This window comes from Suricata suricatta, chromosome 13 (assembly GCF_006229205.1).
Source record: "Suricata suricatta isolate VVHF042 chromosome 13, meerkat_22Aug2017_6uvM2_HiC, whole genome shotgun sequence".
In the NCBI taxonomy this organism is placed as follows: Eukaryota; Metazoa; Chordata; class Mammalia; order Carnivora; family Herpestidae; genus Suricata; species Suricata suricatta.
In genome coordinates, this window is record NC_043712.1 from 12,259,264 (window position 1) to 12,278,687 (window position 19,424).

The following is a 19,424-nucleotide window of genomic DNA, read 5'->3' on the forward strand; positions in this document are numbered from 1 at the left end:
GCGGGGGGGGGGGGGGGGGGGGGGGGGGGGGGGGGGGGGGGACTTACTGTTACCAGAATCTGATGGGTACAAGGGATGGAAGGGGAATTTCCAGGGCCCTCGGAATTGGGGTGGGGACAGAGGGGGCAATAGGCAATTGTTGCAGGTCAGGGAGAGGCAGTAATCCGGGCAGGCTGTTATCCTAGGGGCGAGACCTCGACCGGAGCGGATTCCACGCTCTGTAGGCAAAATTGCATTGGCGGGTTCAAGTGTATGTCTCTGGAGAGGAGTTCTATAGCTTTGCCCATGCTGTCAGGCAGGTTCAAGATTCAGAAAAGGCCACAGAGTATCTCAGGCCAGAGAATGGCCTCTGGTGTCAGAGAGGCCTGGGTTCACGTTCAGAGTCCTCCCTTTACTAGCTGCATCCGTCAGTGAGCCTCAGTTTCCCCTGCTGCCAAACAGAGGTAATGATATATTCCTCAAAGGATCGGGGTGTGGTAAGCCCCTGGCACAGGAGAGGCTTTCCAGGCTCATCCCTTCCCTTCCCACCCTTTCTGCTCAAAGCAGATGCCCGCGTCTGCTGGCAGGCACGTGTGATCTGTGCAGGCATTTTATTTGGCAGTTACAAGTGTGACATTATCCCTCCACAAAGCCTTCATTACGGCGCTGCTAACAATGCCACGGATAAGGCAGGATGCCCCCTGTGTGCCAGCCTCCAGGTGATTACAACATTTGGGCAAATTGCCTTTTGTGTCGCGGAGAGATGACGGCGGGAGGGCCTGTGCGGGAGACTCACTGGGCCATTTTGCTGAAACCACAGGAGAAGCATTGTGGCGAGGCGGCCGGGATTCGTGTGGAAGGACGCCTGGCTGGCTGGCGGCGGGGACCGGGCTACCGCGCAGGCGGTGTGGGCCCCGGGCGGGTGACTTGCCCTCCCCAGGTCCCAGGTTTCTGACCTGTCAGGTGAGGACAGTTCCCTCGAAATGAGTCTTGGTTTGTCGGTGGCACTGAAAGTCTTGCTCTTTGGGCAGTTTTGGAGCAAAAAACATGGGCAGAGAACTATCTAGGGGAAAAGGACCACCCCTGCAGCCTCACAAGGAAGAAGGCTCCCGGCTCTTTCTTTCTTTCGCTGGGAGACTCCAGAACCATCAGATGCCATCTTTAGCTGTGAGTCCACTAGACTTGGGGTCGAGTTCCAGGTCTGTGTCACTTTAGGCAAAGCATGTCACCTCTCCTTCTCCACCTGTGAAGTGGGAATAATGAAGCCATTTCACAGGGTGACGTGGGGATGAGATGAAATAAAGTAAATGGCGCGACATGTTCAAACCAGTGCCTGGAACGTAGGAGCGCTCAGTGAATGCGGGCTGTTTTTATTATCCTGCTTTTGCCCAGAAATAAAATAAGGGCCTGTGTATCTCTGCTGACCCATTACTTGGCTGCAAGTCTAGTGACTGCACTGTGTGTGTTATATACCTCGTGTTCTTTACTCAGTTCCCTCCGGTTGGACATTTGGGATGCTTCCAATTTTCAGCTGTTTAAGAACGCCAGGGGAATGCTAGAAGACCAAGTGTTCACTATGGAACCTTTCTAAAGGAGGGGGAGGGGGAAGTAGATGAACAATGTTTGGAAGCCCTTTGCCCAGGCCTCTGTGGATAGATGACGGGGGAGGGGGGGCTGGCCTGGCAAAGTGGACAGAAGAGGAAAACTCCTGGAGACAGATGAGCCCGAATGTGAATCCTGGTTCCTGCCGTTTCCTGGGGGAAATTCTCTAGCCTCAGTTCTGAGCCTCTGTTTCCACACTGTCAGGCAGGGATCACGGCCACACTCCCCGCTGTCGTAGCTGGGTGCCTAGGGGCACATGGAAAATGCTCAGGGGATGTCACAGCTCACCACCTCTTCACAGTGCGAGGGGGAAGCCAGCCATCACCTCCCCAAGACTCCAGGTCACACAGGCCAGGTCTCCTTTCTGGACCTCAATTCATACTACTCCCCACCGCCTCGTTGTCCATTTAACTGAGCACGCATTCAAATGAAGCGTGTGGTCCTGATTTTAAATTCTGTCTGGAACCCACAGGTTCAAATGCAAAGGGCCCCTCTCTGCAAATAATCACTCGTATGTGATATTTTTAAGAAGCCAAGGCCATTGTTTCTGATTGAAGGAAAGTTGGTGCTATTTTGAAGAGCAGCACGATTAAGCGGTGGCGTTATCTCTTTAACCGTTGGGAATTATACGCTGTTTGAGAGATTTGTGAGCTCTAGGACATTTGCCAGATGTGCTTGATTCGACATTTCAGACAACAAAGGGGATAATGTTGGCGGGAATCTTGACGGCATTGCTGATGATCAGGATATTCTTTGAGGATGGTACTGAGACCTTTCGGGGAAGAATTTCAGCTTTTACATAAACTAATTTGGGATGCTCACTCTCTGTCTTCCACAAAGCAAATTTAGTTCATTGTTAGTTGTATATGTTAAAATGGTTATGAGGGTTTTTTCCTTTGAATATTAATAATGTGCCTTTCATCTGAGACGCTCGCATGGGGTGTCATTAATTGCGGGGAGGGAGTAAGGATTATCGGTGCTGTTATTTTGCAAATGATTCCTACCAGTACCGCGGAGGCGAGCAGCAGCTCCACGAAGAGACACATGTACAAACCGTGATCATGGTTCTGGCTTACCCTTCCTGAGCAGAACGACAGGGACGGGGGGGAGGGTAAGGGTCAATCTCCCAATTTCCCACTGTATTAAAGGTAATTATCCCCAGGATCTTCTAATGCTTCCTTATTGGCCCACAGTGTGTAAAGGACCCTTTATCAAATAATGTAGCATCTCACTTTGGGGACCGTGGTGTTTTTGTCTTAAGACTCTACAGTGGACCTTTCCGTTCATTTAGGAACATCACAGAGGTCCCGCGGGGGCAGGGCCTGTGCTTCGTGGAGGAACAACTGTGAATGAGCCATGGGTCTGTCCAGGAAGGGAGATGACCGAGTAAAGAATAAACTAGACACAAAGCCAAGAAGAACAGAATTTGGGCAAGAGTTGGGTTCATCTCTGACTCTGTCACTGGCTGTCTGACCGGGGGTAAGGTAAAGGTATCAACCTATCCAAGACCAGGTGTCCTCACTGCAAACCGAGGCTCCTAAAAATGACCCACTGGGGATGGCAGGAAAGAGCAGAGGAGATAAGACGGTATGGGCCTTAGGGAGGGGCTGGCAAGGATCCCCCACAAGGCCCAGGCCTTTCCCTGAGCTGTGGATATTCCAGAAGCGCCCCATGCCATTCTTCCATGGCCTCCTGTCACGTGCCAACCACGGAGAGGCGTGGAGGGCCGTGGCAGGCAGAGGGGAGGAGGAAGGGCACCCTGGTCTGGGGGAGGATGTGAGGTGAGAACACCATGGAAGAAGCTAGTCTGGCTGAGCTGGAACATGGGGTGGAGGAGACAGGAATGGTGAAAGGTGAACTGGGAGGCTCTCAAGGCCACAAGCAAGGGCCTGCAGGGCCCAATGTTTCAGCAGCATTTCGCTTCCCAAGCAGAACCCCCGAGGAGGCAGACAGATGCGGCACATCCGGGCCATTTCCCCCGGCAGCCTCCTTGTCTCTCGAGCACCCAGAGAAATCTCAGCAAATCCCAGGGCCCCCCTCTCCTCCCTCTCCTCTAGCCTGAGTCAGTAATCACCATGATACCAGTCACAACCGCCAGTCACCGGACACGAGCACTGTGCCAGGTGTCTTATATACTTGATGTCATTTTTTCTAACCTCCAGATTAAGTACTACTAGAATGCCCATTTTACAGATGATGAAACTGAGACGCCGAAAGGAGACAAGGGGTAAGTTAGCCAGTGGTGGATCCAGGACCAGAGGCCAGCCAGAGGTGTGGATTCCAGATCCTGGGCTTTTTTAACCCCCACACCTCTCCCAGGCTCCTATAGGAGGCGAGTCCTAACTCCGTCTCTGTTTTGCTTTGTGTCTGCTGTATTGATTAGAAAATACTGCCTGCATTGAGTTGCTCCTTTTATGGTTTTATGGTCCCAAAAAAGGCAGCAGCGAAATGCAGTGGGAAGACCCACCGGACCCGCGGGAAGATGGGAGCGAGGGACCTAGCCTCCCCTTCACCAGTCTGTTATTCACTACTGGAGACCCAGTTCCCTGGTGCCAGGCCACGCCCATTCCCGACTCCCTGGATGCGTGGGACGCTCACCTGGGATGCTGTGTTCAGGAGCAGAAAGCTTTACAGTGACCGACACCACTGGGGCTCGGACAGCAGGCAGTGGTGGGGACTTGGGCAGTTCATGCCCCAAGTAGGCGCCCACACGCAGGCAATTTCAGGCACAGGGCTGGCCAAACACAGACCGTGCAGACCAGATTTGGCCACAGGGTCGCTGCTTTGAGACCTTTGATGCATAAGCTTTCAAGCTTTTCAAAGCTTAAGCAGCTGCGAAAACTTGGGAGGTGTGGAGAAATACAATGGATTGTTTCTACTCTTCTAAAAAAAAGGTGTCTGTCATGGGCCGGGGACTGAATATTGTATAATTTGTTGAAGAATATGAGGGGCTTGCAGGCAGGCCCTCTGCCCGCCTGCCTGCTTTTCTTCCATAAACATTTAATCAGCTCCAGGCCTGGGGACCTGGGTGAGGTGCTGGGGACCCAGTGATGAATCAGAGATAGTCACGTGGTCCCTGCCCTCAAGAAGCTGCTAGTCTAGCAGAGGAGCTAGCCAAGTAAAGATATGTCTGCAATTATGGGCTAAGGGCTGTTAGGGAGGCTGGTGGGGGCACAGAGGAGGGACACCTAACCCAACAGAGCAGGAGACGGAGCGGGTGAGAAGAGGCTGGTCAGGGAAGAGTGTCTAGGACAATGATCTATCAGTAGTTGGTCTCAGTCCTCACGAGCGTTGTGAAATCCACTTGGTGCGTAGCAACCAGAGTTTTAAAACATTAAATAGGGGCGCCTGGGTGGCTCAGTCGGTTAAGCGTCCAACTCTTGATTTCTTTTCAAGTCATGATTTTTTCATGGTTCGTGAGTTGGAGCCTCCTTGGGAATCTCTGTCTCCCTCTCTCTCTGCCCCTCGCCTGCCCTCTGTCTCTCTCAAAATAAATACATAACTTAAAAAATTAAAATAGGAAACACCCCAGTACACCACATGTACAAGGGAATACACACGAATGCGAGCACTGGTTTGTGATGTACAGTGTTGCTTACTGCGGGCCTGGGGCCGAAGGTTCGAGAGGCACAGTCTGAGAGCACTCTCGCCTGCCCGGATCCCCAGAGCCTGGCACAGTGGGCACTCAAAGGCTTTTGGTGAGTGGAAGGATAGATTTAAATTCTCACCAGATTCTAGCAAGCAGGCACATCCTCCTCAGGTAAGAAAGGCTTCTCAAAACCCAAGTCTAGCAAACCTGGGGGTGTTGGGCATGCTTGCCATTCAGTAACCTGTGGTTCAGTGGGCTAATAAAGCTATTGCATCAGGCCTGCGGGGTGAAGACAGTGCGGGGTGGGGGGCATCCAGAGACACCCGAGGGTGAACCAAAGGCGAACTTTCTGCTGGTGCCCTAGCCTGTGACCTCCTATAAAAAGAGCGTCCCTGGCCCTGACCCAGCCAAGGTGGCATGTGTTTCATAATAGCAGTGGCTCCAGCCTCTCTGTTTATTCTGGGATGGCCTCAGGCTCCACCTCAGGCCCGCATGGCCGCAGCCCTGCACCTTGGGGATGCCAACAGGAAGCACTGTTTATGGGGGTAGACCAGAATGTAGGGGAGAAAGGGCCCCAGAGAAAATAGGAGATGGACGGAAGTCCGGATCAGTCCCTGGCAGGGTGAGGTGAGTCAAAGGTAATGACTAGGTGGCCATAAACAGAGACTCCTTTTAGTGGTTTTCAGTACACTCCAAACTTGACCTGTCCTATAATATCAGGACCAAAATACCCTTTGGCTACCTTTCTCCACCATCACAGACTCTTAAGGTTGGAAGGACCCTAGAAATTATCCAGCCCGACTCCCTCATTTTACAGATGAAGAACAAGGGGCCCAGAGAGGGAAGGCACTGGCCCAGGATCAGCCAGCAGGCAGCCTGAGAGCTGGGCCGGGGCTCGGAACCTGTGGGTCTCCGGCCCACAGCACTGAGGCCCAGGGCCCTTCAGGGGCCCCTCTCTTGCCGTCTTTCCTATCTAGTCTTACCTCCTTTGGCCCCTTCCCTATAGGCAGCCCGAGAAACCTCTCTAAATGATGAACTGGTCTCCCTGCCTGAAACCTTCCCTTGTTCCCCCTACCGCCCTCCCCTTCCCCCCCTCTGGCTTCCTCTCCGGCATCTGTTCCCTCAACATATTGTTGTCTCATGCTCCCAAACCACTTGTAGCCCCGAAATAGCCAGTGTTCTCCCACATCTTATCCTTGGCCTGTGCTGTTCCCTCTGCCTCTAACACCCTTCCCAACCCTGCTGCACTTGTCTGCTCTTGTTTAGGCTGCCCGTTAGATCTTACTCTTTCCAGGAAACTTTGCTGGCCCGTGACCCTGACCTCCAGGGTTAAGTATCCCTACTAGGTCCCCTTGTGGCAACTCTGATTCACTGTCCGTTTCTCTTGCTTCCTGAGGGAGGACTCTGTGATGCTGTCTAGCCCAGAGTCAGACCCACAGCAACTAATCACTAAGTGTCTGTTGACCAGTCATCAGTGTCCGTCCTCCAAACCTCCTAAGAATGGCCTTCCCTTCTCATGATGCATTTATAAAGGCTATTTCATTTTTTGAAATTTTTTAAAATCTGAGAGACAGAGAGAAACAGTGCAAGCAGGGAAGAGGCAGAGAGAGAGGGAGACACAGAATCCGAAGCAGGCTCCAGGCTCTGAGCTGTCAGCACAGAGCCCGACACGGGGCTCGAACCCACGAACCGTGAGATCATGACCTGAGCCGAAGCCGGATGCCCAACCAACCGAGCCACCAAGGCGCCCCTAGGCGATCTCATTTTTAAAGAGCAGTTTTAGGTTCACAACAGAATTGAGAGGAATTACAGAGATTTTCTGTAATGCCTCTGCTCCCACGCATGCAAGGCCTCCCTGTTATCAGCATTCTCCGCTAGCGTGGGCACATCTGGGGATGCTACACTGACACCTCACGGTCATCCAAAGTTTACATTTGGGTTCACTCTGGCGCAGTACATTCGACGGGGCAGGGAAAACATAACAATGCGGAGCCTTCGCTGCGGTGTCCTACAGAGTAACTTCATTGCCCTAGACATCCTCAGTGCTCTATCTGCTCATGCCATAATGCATTTTCAAACTTTATTACCAAGCATGGCTTGGTAGGATTCTGGGAACCACAATTTCCAATTCCCCAGTCACACCATGCCTTTTTTTTTTCATGGCTCTGTGTCTTTGCCTGTGCTGTTCCCTCTATGTGGAATGCCCTTCCCCAACATCCTTGCTAACAAAATCCACTCATTCTTTAAGATCACTTCCAATGCCTTTTTCCTGACCGACACCCTGCATCCCAGCCAGGTGATCATCACCCCACCCCCCTCCCGCTGCCCCTGCTCAATCGCCCTTCATCTCCCAGGACTTCCCCCAGTGGGAGGTGGGGGGGAACTCCCCCCTTAGGAAGAAAGGTGAGAGCATGTTTGTGTTTGTATGAAGGCTCCTTGCAACAAGACACACAGAAGGGCACAAACGTATTACCTTCGCAGGACAGAAGAGTGAGTGTGGACGCTGACCCACCACCAAAGGGCGGGGGGACTGTGCCACTGACCAAGGTGCCAACTCTCAGCTCCAAACCTATGTTCCTATTCCCACTCTGCAGTTGGGACTGGGCTGTGGGACGCATCTCTGCTCTGCCGGCCGGTCCCCAGTTAGGTGCCGCACGGCACGTGGAGGCAGAGGGGACACTCTTTTCTGGACTGCTGGTTGCTCAGGTCAGTGTCAATGTCAGCAATGTTGACTCACTTCCAGTTTACAGTTCTCTCTGGGATCCTACCATCTGCTCTCTCTCCAGAGCCCCTGCTGGGCAGCGGCCCCTCCTCGGAGCTCTGGGTTGCTGCTTCTGGGGGGGGGTGGGGGGGCTCTCTTGACCCTCTAGGTTCTAATAGCCTAGACTCTGGCTCCTCCCCCAGTTCTTGAGGTAGTAGCCGCTCCCTGCAGTTATTTACTCTGTTACCTCAATGCTTTCTCAGTTCTCCAATATCTTTTGCTTTTTCAGTTCTCCAATACGTATTTAACCGATTTCGTGACACTGACTTCTCTCTGTTTTCTGCCTGGACCCTGCCTGATACAGAGACAGACTTCCTGCTCACATGGATCTTACAGTCTAGAGCAACAGACAGACGTTCAAGCAATTAATCACACAAATGAGGATTTAATTACAGTTGAAATAAGTGCTGGGAAGGAAAAGCACAAAGTGTATTAGCATATTAATGGCCCTGAGAAGCCCTTTAATAAATGAAATCCTTTAGCATTGTTTCCCTCAGTATCTCTTTAGTTGACTCAATCAAGAAACTTCATAGCAAGCCTATTAACCCCCAGGAGAATTAGCGTTCTGCAGAGTCTACCCGGTTCATGGAAAATGGGAAGTCATTAAAGAGAACTGCCAGGGGACCAGGGGACGTGGAGTGTGAACAGTGGCCACGTTCCTGCAGGAGCACCCAGTGGGTTGGCGCTCTCTCCACCCCAGGATTAATCCACAAGGTCAGCTGATTCCCTTTGCTCTGACCAGCCAGCCCAGGCCTCCTGGTCTTCCTGGAAGTTTCTTTCTGATTTTAGAGCAGAGTTTGTTTTTTTTATTTTTTTAAATGTTTTATTTATTTTTGATAGAGAGACAGAGCATGAGAGGGGGAGACGCAGAGAGAGGAGACACAGAACCGGAAGCAGGCTCCAGGCTCTGAGCTAGCTGTCAGCACAGAGCCTGACGCGGGGCTCGAACCCACAAACATGAGATCTGACCTGAGCTGAAGTTGGAGGCTTTTGACCCTGGTCTTTAGAAGTACCTCTTAAGACTATATGCAAAATGTGTGTGTGTGTGTGTGTGTGTGTGTGTGTGTGTGTGTGTGTATGCCTGTATGAGAACATGCATGTTTATATGTGTGCACACACATTTTTCTAGGAGGAGGGCCCATAGTTCTTGTTATTCCTAGCGGGACTGTGACTCTAGGAAAGAGAAAGGCTCAGAATCACCACGTTAAAGGAAAGTGTTCTTACCTTTCACTGGCCTCCTCTGAGTTGGGTCACTATAAGTCTGATCAGCTTGGGTCCACCCACCCACTGAGGTCCCAGACCCTCCAGGGACCTCCTGTGGCTGAGACGTCAGCCAGCATTCTTGTGCCACCTGGCATCTTTCACCTTCTCCACACTTCCCTGTGCTGTTGCCTCTCTGGAAAGCTTCTCCCCACGCCCTGTGGCTGACTCCCAGTTATTCGTTAGGTTTCATTTTAGCGGTCAGTTCCTTCTTGAAACCCTCTGAATTTCCGATTCTGGATGAGGTATCCTTTCTCTGTGCTCCCACAGCATCATTCCCAGCTCCCTGGAGCCCCCGCCCTTACCTCTCCCCCTGCCCCAATCTAGGGCCACATTTTCCCCTTTTACTGGGCTTATTCCATGAGGCAATCAACCCTGTATGGTACTTATCTGCCACCTGTCAAAACATAAGCTCCATGAGGAAGGGTGTTTGTCTAGCTTTGGGGCCCATATCATCTAGGATTTAGTAAGTGTTCATTAAATACTAGTCAAAGGGAAGCATGCAAAAACACATATTTTAATCCTTTTAGTGCTATACATACATGCTGTCACATTTAACCACAAATGTCCTCTGCCTCATTCGATGACTCTGTACAGACTTGTCAGTCATGAGAACCCCCAGTCGTGAAACAGATCATAATTTTTGTCTTCTATCAGCAAAAGTTTCTTTCTCACCAAACGCACACATGTCTGTACACACATATGCACAATTCTATGGGTAGACGAGAGAAGAGAAAACGTGTGCCACAGGGTGTCCCAACGAACATACCTGCATTTCTCAAAAAGCGGTTCCTGTAGTCTTTGACTATCCTCGTGACCGGATCATAGAAGCCGTCTCCACAATCGTAACAGCCTTCAGGGATTTTTCTAGGCGGGTCTAGATTGGTGAGTTGAGGGCGCCCTTGAAAGGATACAGTGGACAATTAACTCACTGCCAAGGCCGCATCGAAACCCAGCCTCCCTAAAGTCCACTTCTGGATGGTTACTCATGAATATCTGCTACCACCGCTGGACTAAACATTCCTGATTCAGAGCAAAGGCAGCGGGAGCGGTGCCCCAGAGCAGCTTCCTGAAAACGGCTCTGTGAGCAGGGTCTTGGGGGCTAGACCCCCAACTTCTTCCCTTGACCCCATCCTCCATTTCTAGGGACACCATGCCAGGAGCACAGGCTCCGCAGGCAGAGGCCAGGAGGGTGCATCACAGTCAATCTTGTGGACAGAAAGGTACGTCTGGAAGAGGGATGGAGGCATGCGCTCAGGAGACCTTGTGGAGCAGGGCGTGGGTAAGAACTGTGGGAAGAAATGGGTCGGGTGGGCAAGGATTAGGTAATGGAGAATTTTTACTCTTACCAAAATGACCACAATAGCTGCCAGTTAGTGAGTGATTATCTTGTGCCTGGAAATTCATTAAATGCTTGACTCCTGCTAGTTTCCTTTAATTCTCACAGCACCTTGGTGGCCCCATTTCAGATAAGGAATCTGAGTCTCAAAGAGGTCAAGTAATTTGCCCAAGACTCTCCCACTAGGAAGCAGCTAAACACCCAGCCATGAAACCTATGGGTTAATCTGCTGATGTTCTGGGCACCACTGCCAGGACTCGGGGCATCCGAGCCACCAGGGGCACAAGAGGAGCTGGTGCACCTTGTAGGTCACACTGCCCTATGTGTTGTATATCTTGGAAAACTGAGTAATGGGTATAAGGTTGGAATAAATAAACTTCTAGGGATCTTTCTAATGTGTGTTTGCTGTAATTCCCTGTCCTTTGGACTGCGGGCTGGATGCCCGCTGAGCATAGCACCATGTTCACGGTTCAGTGTTGGGGGGGGGGTCCAGTCCTGTGCACAGGTGCTCTTATGTTGGTTAATGATAACCTCTCTGTGTGCTGTTGGCTAACACTTACTCCACGAGCACTTACTCCATGCTGAGCAATCTCCAGCCATTCTCTGCCTGGAGCCTCATACCAGTACCATCTCACAGATACCCAGAGAGGAGGAGGGGCAGCCTGCCCTTGAGGCTGAGTGAGAGGTGGCTGTCACAGAGCTCTGCCAAGTGCCCAGTGACTTGGGAAGGCAGTGGGTACTTAGGATAAAGCTGCTGTGTAGGGAGTTGCTGGAGGAGAAGGAAGGACACCAGGAAGGTCACTGCACTTCCTACAAGCCTGGCAGGGCCCCGCCTCCCACAAAACCAGCCCCCATGTGACAGCTGAGTGTCTGCGGCCACGGGCTCTCTCTCTCTGCCTACAGGCTTCAGTTGGGGTGATGAGCCCATGACAAAGTCCAGGCCCTGTCATAACTAGCCTAGGAGGAGCTGTTTACAAGGTTCTTAAGTGGCATCTAGACTGGCAGCTCCTGGAAGGAAGAGACTGTGCCCCCGGCGGCCCAGCCAGTGTCTGACCCAGAGAAGGTACTCAGGAAACTTAATGCCATTGCCTTACTTCCCACACCCCATCCCTCCCTGCTGTGAAGTCAGTATTATCCTCCCCAGGTAACTCTTCACTGAGTGCCTACTATGTGCCCAGCAATGTGCCAGGCACTGGGGACACAGCAGTAAGACTGAGCCCCCACCCTCATGGAGCTCAGTCGGCTTGGGAAGAGAGACTCTGTGCACTCGCGACAGAGCTCTGGGCACAGCCACAGCTGCTCTGCGGTATGCCACAGGGAGACCTTGCCGCATCTGGGAATTCAGGGAAGGAACCCCAGACTGAGGGGCTTAAGCAGAGACCTGAAGGATGGGAAGGAGTTCTTTGGGTGAAGTGAGCGGGTAGAGCATCCAGCAGAGGGTATAGTAGGAGAGAGCATGGTCTTTTCAAGGAGTAGAGGTATAGCCAGTATGGCGAGGAAGAAGAGAATATCCAAGAAGGGCAGGTGGTGTGGGATGAGGTTGGGGACAGCAGCAGGAGCCAGAGAATGCAGGTCATTTTAAGAATTTGGAGGCTTGGGGCACCTGGGTGGCTCAGTTGGTTAAACATCCAACTTTGGCTCAGGCCACGATCTCACGGTTTGTGGCTTTAAGCCCTGCATCAGGCTCTGTGCTGACAGCTAGCTCAGAACCTGGAACTTGTCTTCAGATTCTGTGTCTCCCTCTCTCTCTGACTCTGCCTTGTTGATGCTCTCTCTCTCTCTCTCTCAAAAATAAATAAAAACATTATTTTAAAAAAGACTTTGGAGCCTTATCTTGAGGGTGGTGTGGAGGCACTGAAGAGTACCTGGTGGGGGTGGGGGTGGGGGAGTGGCAATCACAGGCATGTTTCTCAAAATGAGAGTGACTACAGAGTGTAGAATGGCCCAGAGCAAGTCAAACCTAGATCCCGGGTGATTCGGTAATCGAGGGGAGAGGGTGGAAGTCTGGGGAGAGGATGGAACAGGGCAGCACCAGAGAGGAGAAAGGACACTTGGCGTGGCCCGTGGAGGTGCTCAGTAAGCAGTTCTGTGATGAACACAGGAATGAATATACGTAAGAGGTAGAATCCACAGGACCAGGTGCTTGCTTGTACACGGGGGAAGAAGGCAGGACTCAGCCCATCCAGGTGGGCGGGAGCGACAGTCTCTGAGGGAGCAATCACTGGGGGAGAAGGGGCTGGTGGGGAAGGTAAGGAGTGCAGTGTAGACAAAGTAAGGGATGACAAATACAGGTGTTGGGGATTGGCTGCAGGAACCCGGCCGGAGCTCAGGGATTTTGATTTCTATTTGGAAGCTGATGGCATAAATGAAGGCTTAGAAGTGAATCAGCTTGTTTAGGGAGAGGACACAGAATGATGACAGAATAGGGGCTAAGGACAGAAAGCCCTGGGAACCCCCAAATTAATAACTGGGGGGGGAGGAGCTGACAAAGGAGACAAAGGGAGAGAAGGCTCATCTGACCAACTAACTGATTCAAGGTGATAGAGCCAAGGTTTGAGCTCAGGTCTGCCTGATTTCAACCTGGATGCTTTCTGGACGTTTCTGCCCTCATGGAGGCCGACTTGCCCAGGCTCATCCAGCTCCTGAGAGGGTATTTAGGACTCAAACCCAGACCTTCCAGCTCCAGGTCTCTGTCCACTACACCTCATCATCTCCTAAGTTAGGATTTATTCTTACAGTTTGCAAAGTCAATTTCCCATTTGTCATGCTGGACGTATTGTCTCAGCGGTGTCAGAAACTGCTCTTGAGGTACAGCGGACCTCACACAAGCCCCAGAGACGCAGATGAGCCCCTCTTTAAGTGGCTGCTCTCTGAATCCAGAGTCTAGGCCCAAATGTAACCTTCCACGATGGAACAGTTTCTGATGACACAGGGGATGCAGAGAGGAAGACTCCGCCCCAACCCCTCCACCGGGACTCCGCTCCTAGGAAGCATGTCTGGACCCCTGGGCCTCCGCTGCCTCCTCTACAACATGGGACCAGACCGGCACGCATGGCAGGGTCATCTGGAGATTCTAGAGAACCCCCGCTAGCACCTGAGGCTCCTTCCATGCTGCTCAGTGTCTGTGCTACACCTGGTGCTAGAATGACCCTGGCTGGGATGGGCCGTGCACCCACTGTGAGCTAGACGTTGCTGAAAACACTGGACCTGCCTTATCTTACTTTCAACACACTTGTGGGGTGGATGATGCTATTGTCCCATTTTGCAGGAGGGAAACTGAGGCACAGAGCTGTGAATGCTCTGCCCGCGGTTCTCAGCTGGTACAGTGGAGATCTGAGGACTGATCTTTCTGGCTCTACAACCTGGCTCTTTTGGGTCCTGTGGCCTCTGCTCAATTCCTCCTCTCTTTTGGGTTCTTTCAATAGGCCACGGCCCTTTGTTCCCCTCTCAGTCTGGGTGTGAAGGAAAAGGCGGGTGCCCAGGTACCTGAAGCCTTCAAGCCATAGCAGATCTCGGTGTAAAACCTCCGGTCATAGCTGTCGCAGTAATGCCAGTGCTCGGCGTCATACTGCAGCCCGTCTGAGAAGGTGTATGTGCCCTGGAAGACAAAGAGCATGTGTACAGGCATGAGGACGCCCGGAAGACAAGGAGCATGCACACAGGCGTGAGGGTGCCCTTCTGCCAAGAAGGACAAATGTCAAGGGGAGAGGTGGCTTTCTTATTGCCGCAGAAGAGTGATGATCAGAAGGGATCACTATCGTGCTGGGCTCTCTGTGACTGGCACTCAGAATATGGCAACTCACTGTGTGACGTTGGGCAGATGACCGACAGAGCCCTTGGTTTCTTCATTTGCAAAACTGCATAAATACAATATATATGTCATAGGGTTGATTCCATGAGATAGCACTGGCAAAGCATCTAGCACCGTGGCTGGCATACAGTAAGCATTTAGTCATAGCTAAAAAGGTCATGGCCATCAGTCATAGCCCTTTTTCCAAACATGTACATTCGTCTGCGTTTGCTGCCTTAGTGCTGCAGGAATCCCCAGGATGTAGAGGTCGCATTGGCCTGGGCATCAGGAAATGTAGGTGGAAATTCCGATACTATTAGTTCACTGTGGGACCTTGGGTAAGTCATATCCCCTTCCTGGGGCTTAGATTCTCAAGCTGTAAAATAAGGAATGCTTCTTAACCTTCTTAAGGTGGCTATTAGTGAAACCAATGAGCACAACAGATCTTTCCCCAGAGAAAACCATACTCCCATATAAACCAGGAGGTTCCACTGACTCCCTGAATTGTACTCATGGCCCACAAATACTAGGTGGGATTAGATGGGTTAGATGATTTGTGGCAGCAGTAGAACTAAGACCTAACATGGCGTGCCTGCTGCATGCCAGGTACTGAGCAAGGTGCTTAGAGATGTCACCTCATTTGCATTCACAACCATCCTAGGAGGTGGCTAGTACTGTTGTGGCAGGCTACTAAGGGTCCCCCAAAGATATTTAAATGTAAATGCTGGGACCTGTACAAATGTTAACCTTATGTGGCAAAAGGTACTTTGCAGATGTGATTAAGTCAAGGATCTTGAAATGGGGAGATTTTCCTGAATTATCTGTGTGGGCCAAATATAAACCTCTTCCCTTATAAGAGGGAAGCAAGGGGGCCAGAGAGATAGAAGACGGGATGATGAACAAAAGAGAGAGAAGGAAAGGTGATGACGGGGGCAGAGGTCAGAGTGATGCAGGAAGCAGGAAGTTTCTAGAAGATTGAAAAGGTAAAGAACTGGATTCTCCTGTACAGCCTCTGGAAGGAATGTAGCACCGCTGACCTATTTTAGACTTCTGACTTCCAGAACTGGAAGGTAGTATATTTCTGTTGTTTTATGGCCCTGGGTTTGTAGTAATTTGTTACTGCAGCAATACAATGGACAACTGTCGTCCCCAGTTTAAAGGGGAAGTCATGGGCCCAAGGTTACACAGTTAGTGGCACAACAGGATTCAAACTCATCATGGCCTCTCCAGGGGCCCTTCTGGATCCAGAGGAGAGGACTCCAGAGCCCTGGGAGAGCAGTAGGAAGGGAGAAGAGGGAATGGAAGGAAGTGGGCACCAGGTGGAGAGGTCAGGGTGCTCCGTAGCGGGGGCTCTTCCTGTCCAAGGCTTTGCCCTCTGTAACCTCCCCTCCTCAGGCTGATCACCTTCACGGCCAGTCCCTTCTCCCAAATAGCATCATAGCGGCTCCCGCTGGGGAAGTACAGGGTTCCTTGGCCATGAAACATGCCGTCCTTCATTTCCCCAACGTATTTTGTTTCGGTAGGGAGGAGGTATTCGGCTTTGCCCTCCATCCTGCAAGGACAAAGGGAAATGACTGAGCTGTGCTTGACGTTGGAGGACCAGAGCTGGCAGGCACAGGTGAGCAAGCGGGAACCTAATCCTCAGGGTCCTCAGATATTACCATCCCAGTAAGATTTTGTTCAAAACCAAACTTTTTCTTTTGTTAGCCTCAAAAATTCAAAAATGAGAGGGTCTGTGTTGTTGAAGGTGGGGGTGGGGGTAGTGCAGATTTTTGTCTATTTGTCTTCCCCCTTGCCTACGGGCTGTCCTGGAGTTCACCCTTTCCCCAACACACCCCTCGGTAGGCCTGCGGGTGGGGGCAGGGAATGTGCCCAAAGCCTCACAGGCAGCACTGTGAAGCAGAGTCTAGGGCCAGGTTTCCTGGTGCCTGGCTCTGGGTCTTCCCTGTCCCCCATGATCAGCCTGTCCCTGCCCTCTACACCACTTGTAGAGAATTTGGAAAAGGATGAAATTTAGACAGAAGACATGGGCTTGACTCTTATTTCACCATTTCCTAGACATATCATCTTGGAGACTTTCCTAAACCTTTTTGTTTTCCTTCCTTCCCTTTTTCCCAACAAATATTTCCAGAACATCTACTATCTTTCAACATCTACCATACATGGTGAGTCTGGTCTCCTGGACACAGCATGGTCAACACAGTGATCAAGGCATATGCAGCATCCCACCCCCACTTGAGGGGGCTCACAGGGTAGTGGGGGACACAATGAAGCAATTACATAATATGTGGTAATTGCCATGTGGCGGGGGAGACAGGCCCTCAGCAGGAGCACAGGGCAGGATGCCCAGCTTGGCCAGTTGACCACTCACTTCGTGTGTGAAAATGACTGAGATTAATGCCCAAGATCAACTCAGATAATGTGTAATGATTTTCCTGGTAAAAGGACTGCCATGTAGCGAGTGCTGAAAAAAGACACTTTCCCTCATTTCTTCATTCCTGTATTCCTTCTCTATTCTTTCCCCCTGGCTGGAAGTCACCTGTTCTAACTCTGAACTTCTTTAGGCTTTTGTGTGCACTTCTGTTGGACGCTCAGCACTTTCTACCTTGCATTGTACTTGTATACCTTGTATTCGCTATTTCATCGAAGCTCCTAAATGAAGACCTTGGTATCCTTACTTCTTGGAATCATGATTCTGCTTACACAGGTGCATAAGGATTTCCTCTGCGTAAGGAATAAAAACAGTAGGGCCAGTGAACTGGCTGAGCAGATGACAGATGACAGAAGATGCTATTGTGCTCAAGGAAGGATTCCTGAGCCATGCAGACCTGGGGCTATCAGGCCCGGTCCTGGCTCCACCTCTGAGCCTGTGTGACCTCGAGCAAGCTCCTTCACCTCTCTGAGCCTGAGTTTCTCATCTGCAAAATGGGGATAATGACAACACTCCTCCCCAAAGTTGAGATAATTGGATGAAATAATAGCTGTGAAACAATAGTGGAATGCCCAATATAGAGTAAGAACTCAAGAATGATTTTGCTTTTATTCTACTGCAAGACCTGAGAGGAGAGAGAATGCCTTTTCACCTTTATCTCTTTGCTTGAAATCACAACCACCATTTCAGTCTCCATCAAAACCCTTCTCTGAGATTAGAACCCTGCTCCCTTTATTTAAACTGCAAACTGGACATTCATTGGTCAGACCTTCTATAGTTGTCTCCGGCTCACCCAAAATGAAACTCCTCCTCTCCTCCTCCAGAGCAGCCCTTCCTCAGAGTTCTCAATTTCCACAAATGGTACCAGAATCCTCCAGGTTCAAAGCCTAGAGCCAGGCACTGAGCTGGGCCTGGAGGCAGTCTCTGAGTGGGACTGGGAGCCAATCAGTTGCCAAGCCCTGACAACGTAAATTCCCGAATGTCTACATCTTTCTCTTTCCTGCAACCCCTCTGCCTCTCCTTTGGCTCAGGGTCCTGCTGCCTCTTACCGGGACAACTATGAGCTCTGACTTGATCTCTTTATTTCTGTTCTGCCTCTCTCTCTCCCTCATTCTTTTCCTTCTCTTCTTCTCTTTCCTTGACTCTCATTTTTCTCTTATTCATTCAAGGCAACAAGACTTCATTATAAATTCAAAGTAAGTTAAAAAGAGCAAACAGAGGCTCCTGGATGGGTTAGTCAGTTACATGACTGACTTCAGCTCAGGTCATGATATCACAGTTTGAGCCTCACGTTGGGCTCTGTGCTGACAGCTCAGAGCCTGGAGCCTGCTTTGTATTCTGTGTTTCCCTCTCTCTCTGCCCCTCTCTTGCTCACACTCTCTTTCCTTCTCTCTCTCAAAAATAAATAAACATTAAAAATTTTAAAAAAGAGGAGATAAAGACCCCAATCCATAGTGAGGACATGATTACCATATCTCAAATTTCTTCTTTCTTTCTTTCTCCTTCTTTTCTTTTCTTTTTTCTTTTCTTTTCTTTTCTTTCTTCTTTCTTTCTTTATTAATTCACTCAGCCAACACTTACTAAGTGACATATGCACTATAAGGAGGCATACAGAGATGAAATAAATTATATTTCCTAATGCCCAGCCTTACTAAGGATTTATCTACCAGTGGCTCCTCCCACACACAGAATTATGCACAGTACTCAAATCTCTGTATGCCAGAGCTCAGATCCACCATTCCAGCTCTGGCTTCCACTCTCCTTAGACACATCTAACACTCCAGCCTAACTAAACTGCCTTCTCTTTCCCTTATAAGTCCTCTAAACTATTGCTCATGCTGCTTCCTCTGCCCGGAAACATTCTTCACCTTGCATCTCTACCCACCTAAATCCTACCCAACCCTCAGGGCTCATCTCAAATATGTTCTCCCCCAGAAAGCCTTCAAGGACAGCCCCAACTGGATGGGTCCGCTGTAGGAGCCCAGCAGCAGCCTCCATAGTAGAAAGCACATGAGTTTTGGAGTCAGACCTGGGTTTTGATCTTTGATCTGCCCAATGCCAACTAGGTGTCTTTGAACAAGTTGCATAATTATACTGAGCCTCACTTTTCCCATCTGTAAAAGGAGGATTGTATCTATCTCTTAGGGTTGCTGTGGGGAGAAGAGGATTCAGGCGAAGCCACTATCTGAAATTACCTTCTCATTTCTTTGTTTATTGGAAGTATACCGACTAGACTGTAAGCTCCATGAGAGCAAGGATCTTGACATTTTAAAATATTTTTAATCCCCGAATCTAAAACTGGCAGCAAACACACACTTATATATGGAATGAATATATCTCAGCTGTGCTGCTTAATAGGTATGTGTCCTTGAGCAAGTCACTTGACTTTACTGGGTCTCAGTTTTCTGAACTGTAAAATGGAGATAAACAATCATACCTGAAAGCGTTGTCCTGAAGATGAAAAGGAATAAAGTTTGTGAAAGTGCCCTTACCTCCCGTCTACATATTCCCCAATATATTGGCTCCCCGTGTACTCCATGGCGCCAGCCTGTAGCTTCCAGCGGTTGGGATCCTGGAGTCCCAGTGCGTCCCGCCTCACTATGACAACCAAGACGGGCGGGGCCGACACGAAGCCCCGCCCCCCGACCGTCCAGGCACTGCGCACGCTCTGTG

At 50.5% G+C, this 19,424-nt stretch overlaps 1 protein-coding gene across 3 annotated transcripts in view; it reads right to left on the minus strand.

Annotated features, from left to right (window-relative positions):
• The window catches only part of MORN5 (MORN repeat containing 5), a 28,285-nt gene extending 8,901 nt beyond the window's left edge, over positions 1-19,384 (minus strand). The window contains exons 1-5 of one of the 3 annotated variants that reach the window (XM_029920041.1): positions 19,244-19,259; positions 16,946-17,044; positions 15,725-15,872; positions 14,017-14,128; positions 9,961-10,092 (exon numbers count right to left, since the gene is read on the minus strand). In XM_029920041.1, coding sequence (XP_029775901.1) covers positions 9,961-10,092; positions 14,017-14,128; positions 15,725-15,871 — 391 coding nt within the window. In that variant the 5' untranslated portion in view covers position 15,872; positions 16,946-17,044; positions 19,244-19,259. Of the gene's footprint in view, positions 1-576; positions 1,223-9,960; positions 10,093-14,016; positions 14,129-15,724; positions 15,873-16,945; positions 17,045-19,243 lie in introns of those variants that run through there. The other 2 variants (XM_029920042.1, XM_029920040.1) reach the window with 2 other exon arrangements.
• Positions 19,385-19,424: the final 40 nt, after the last annotated feature.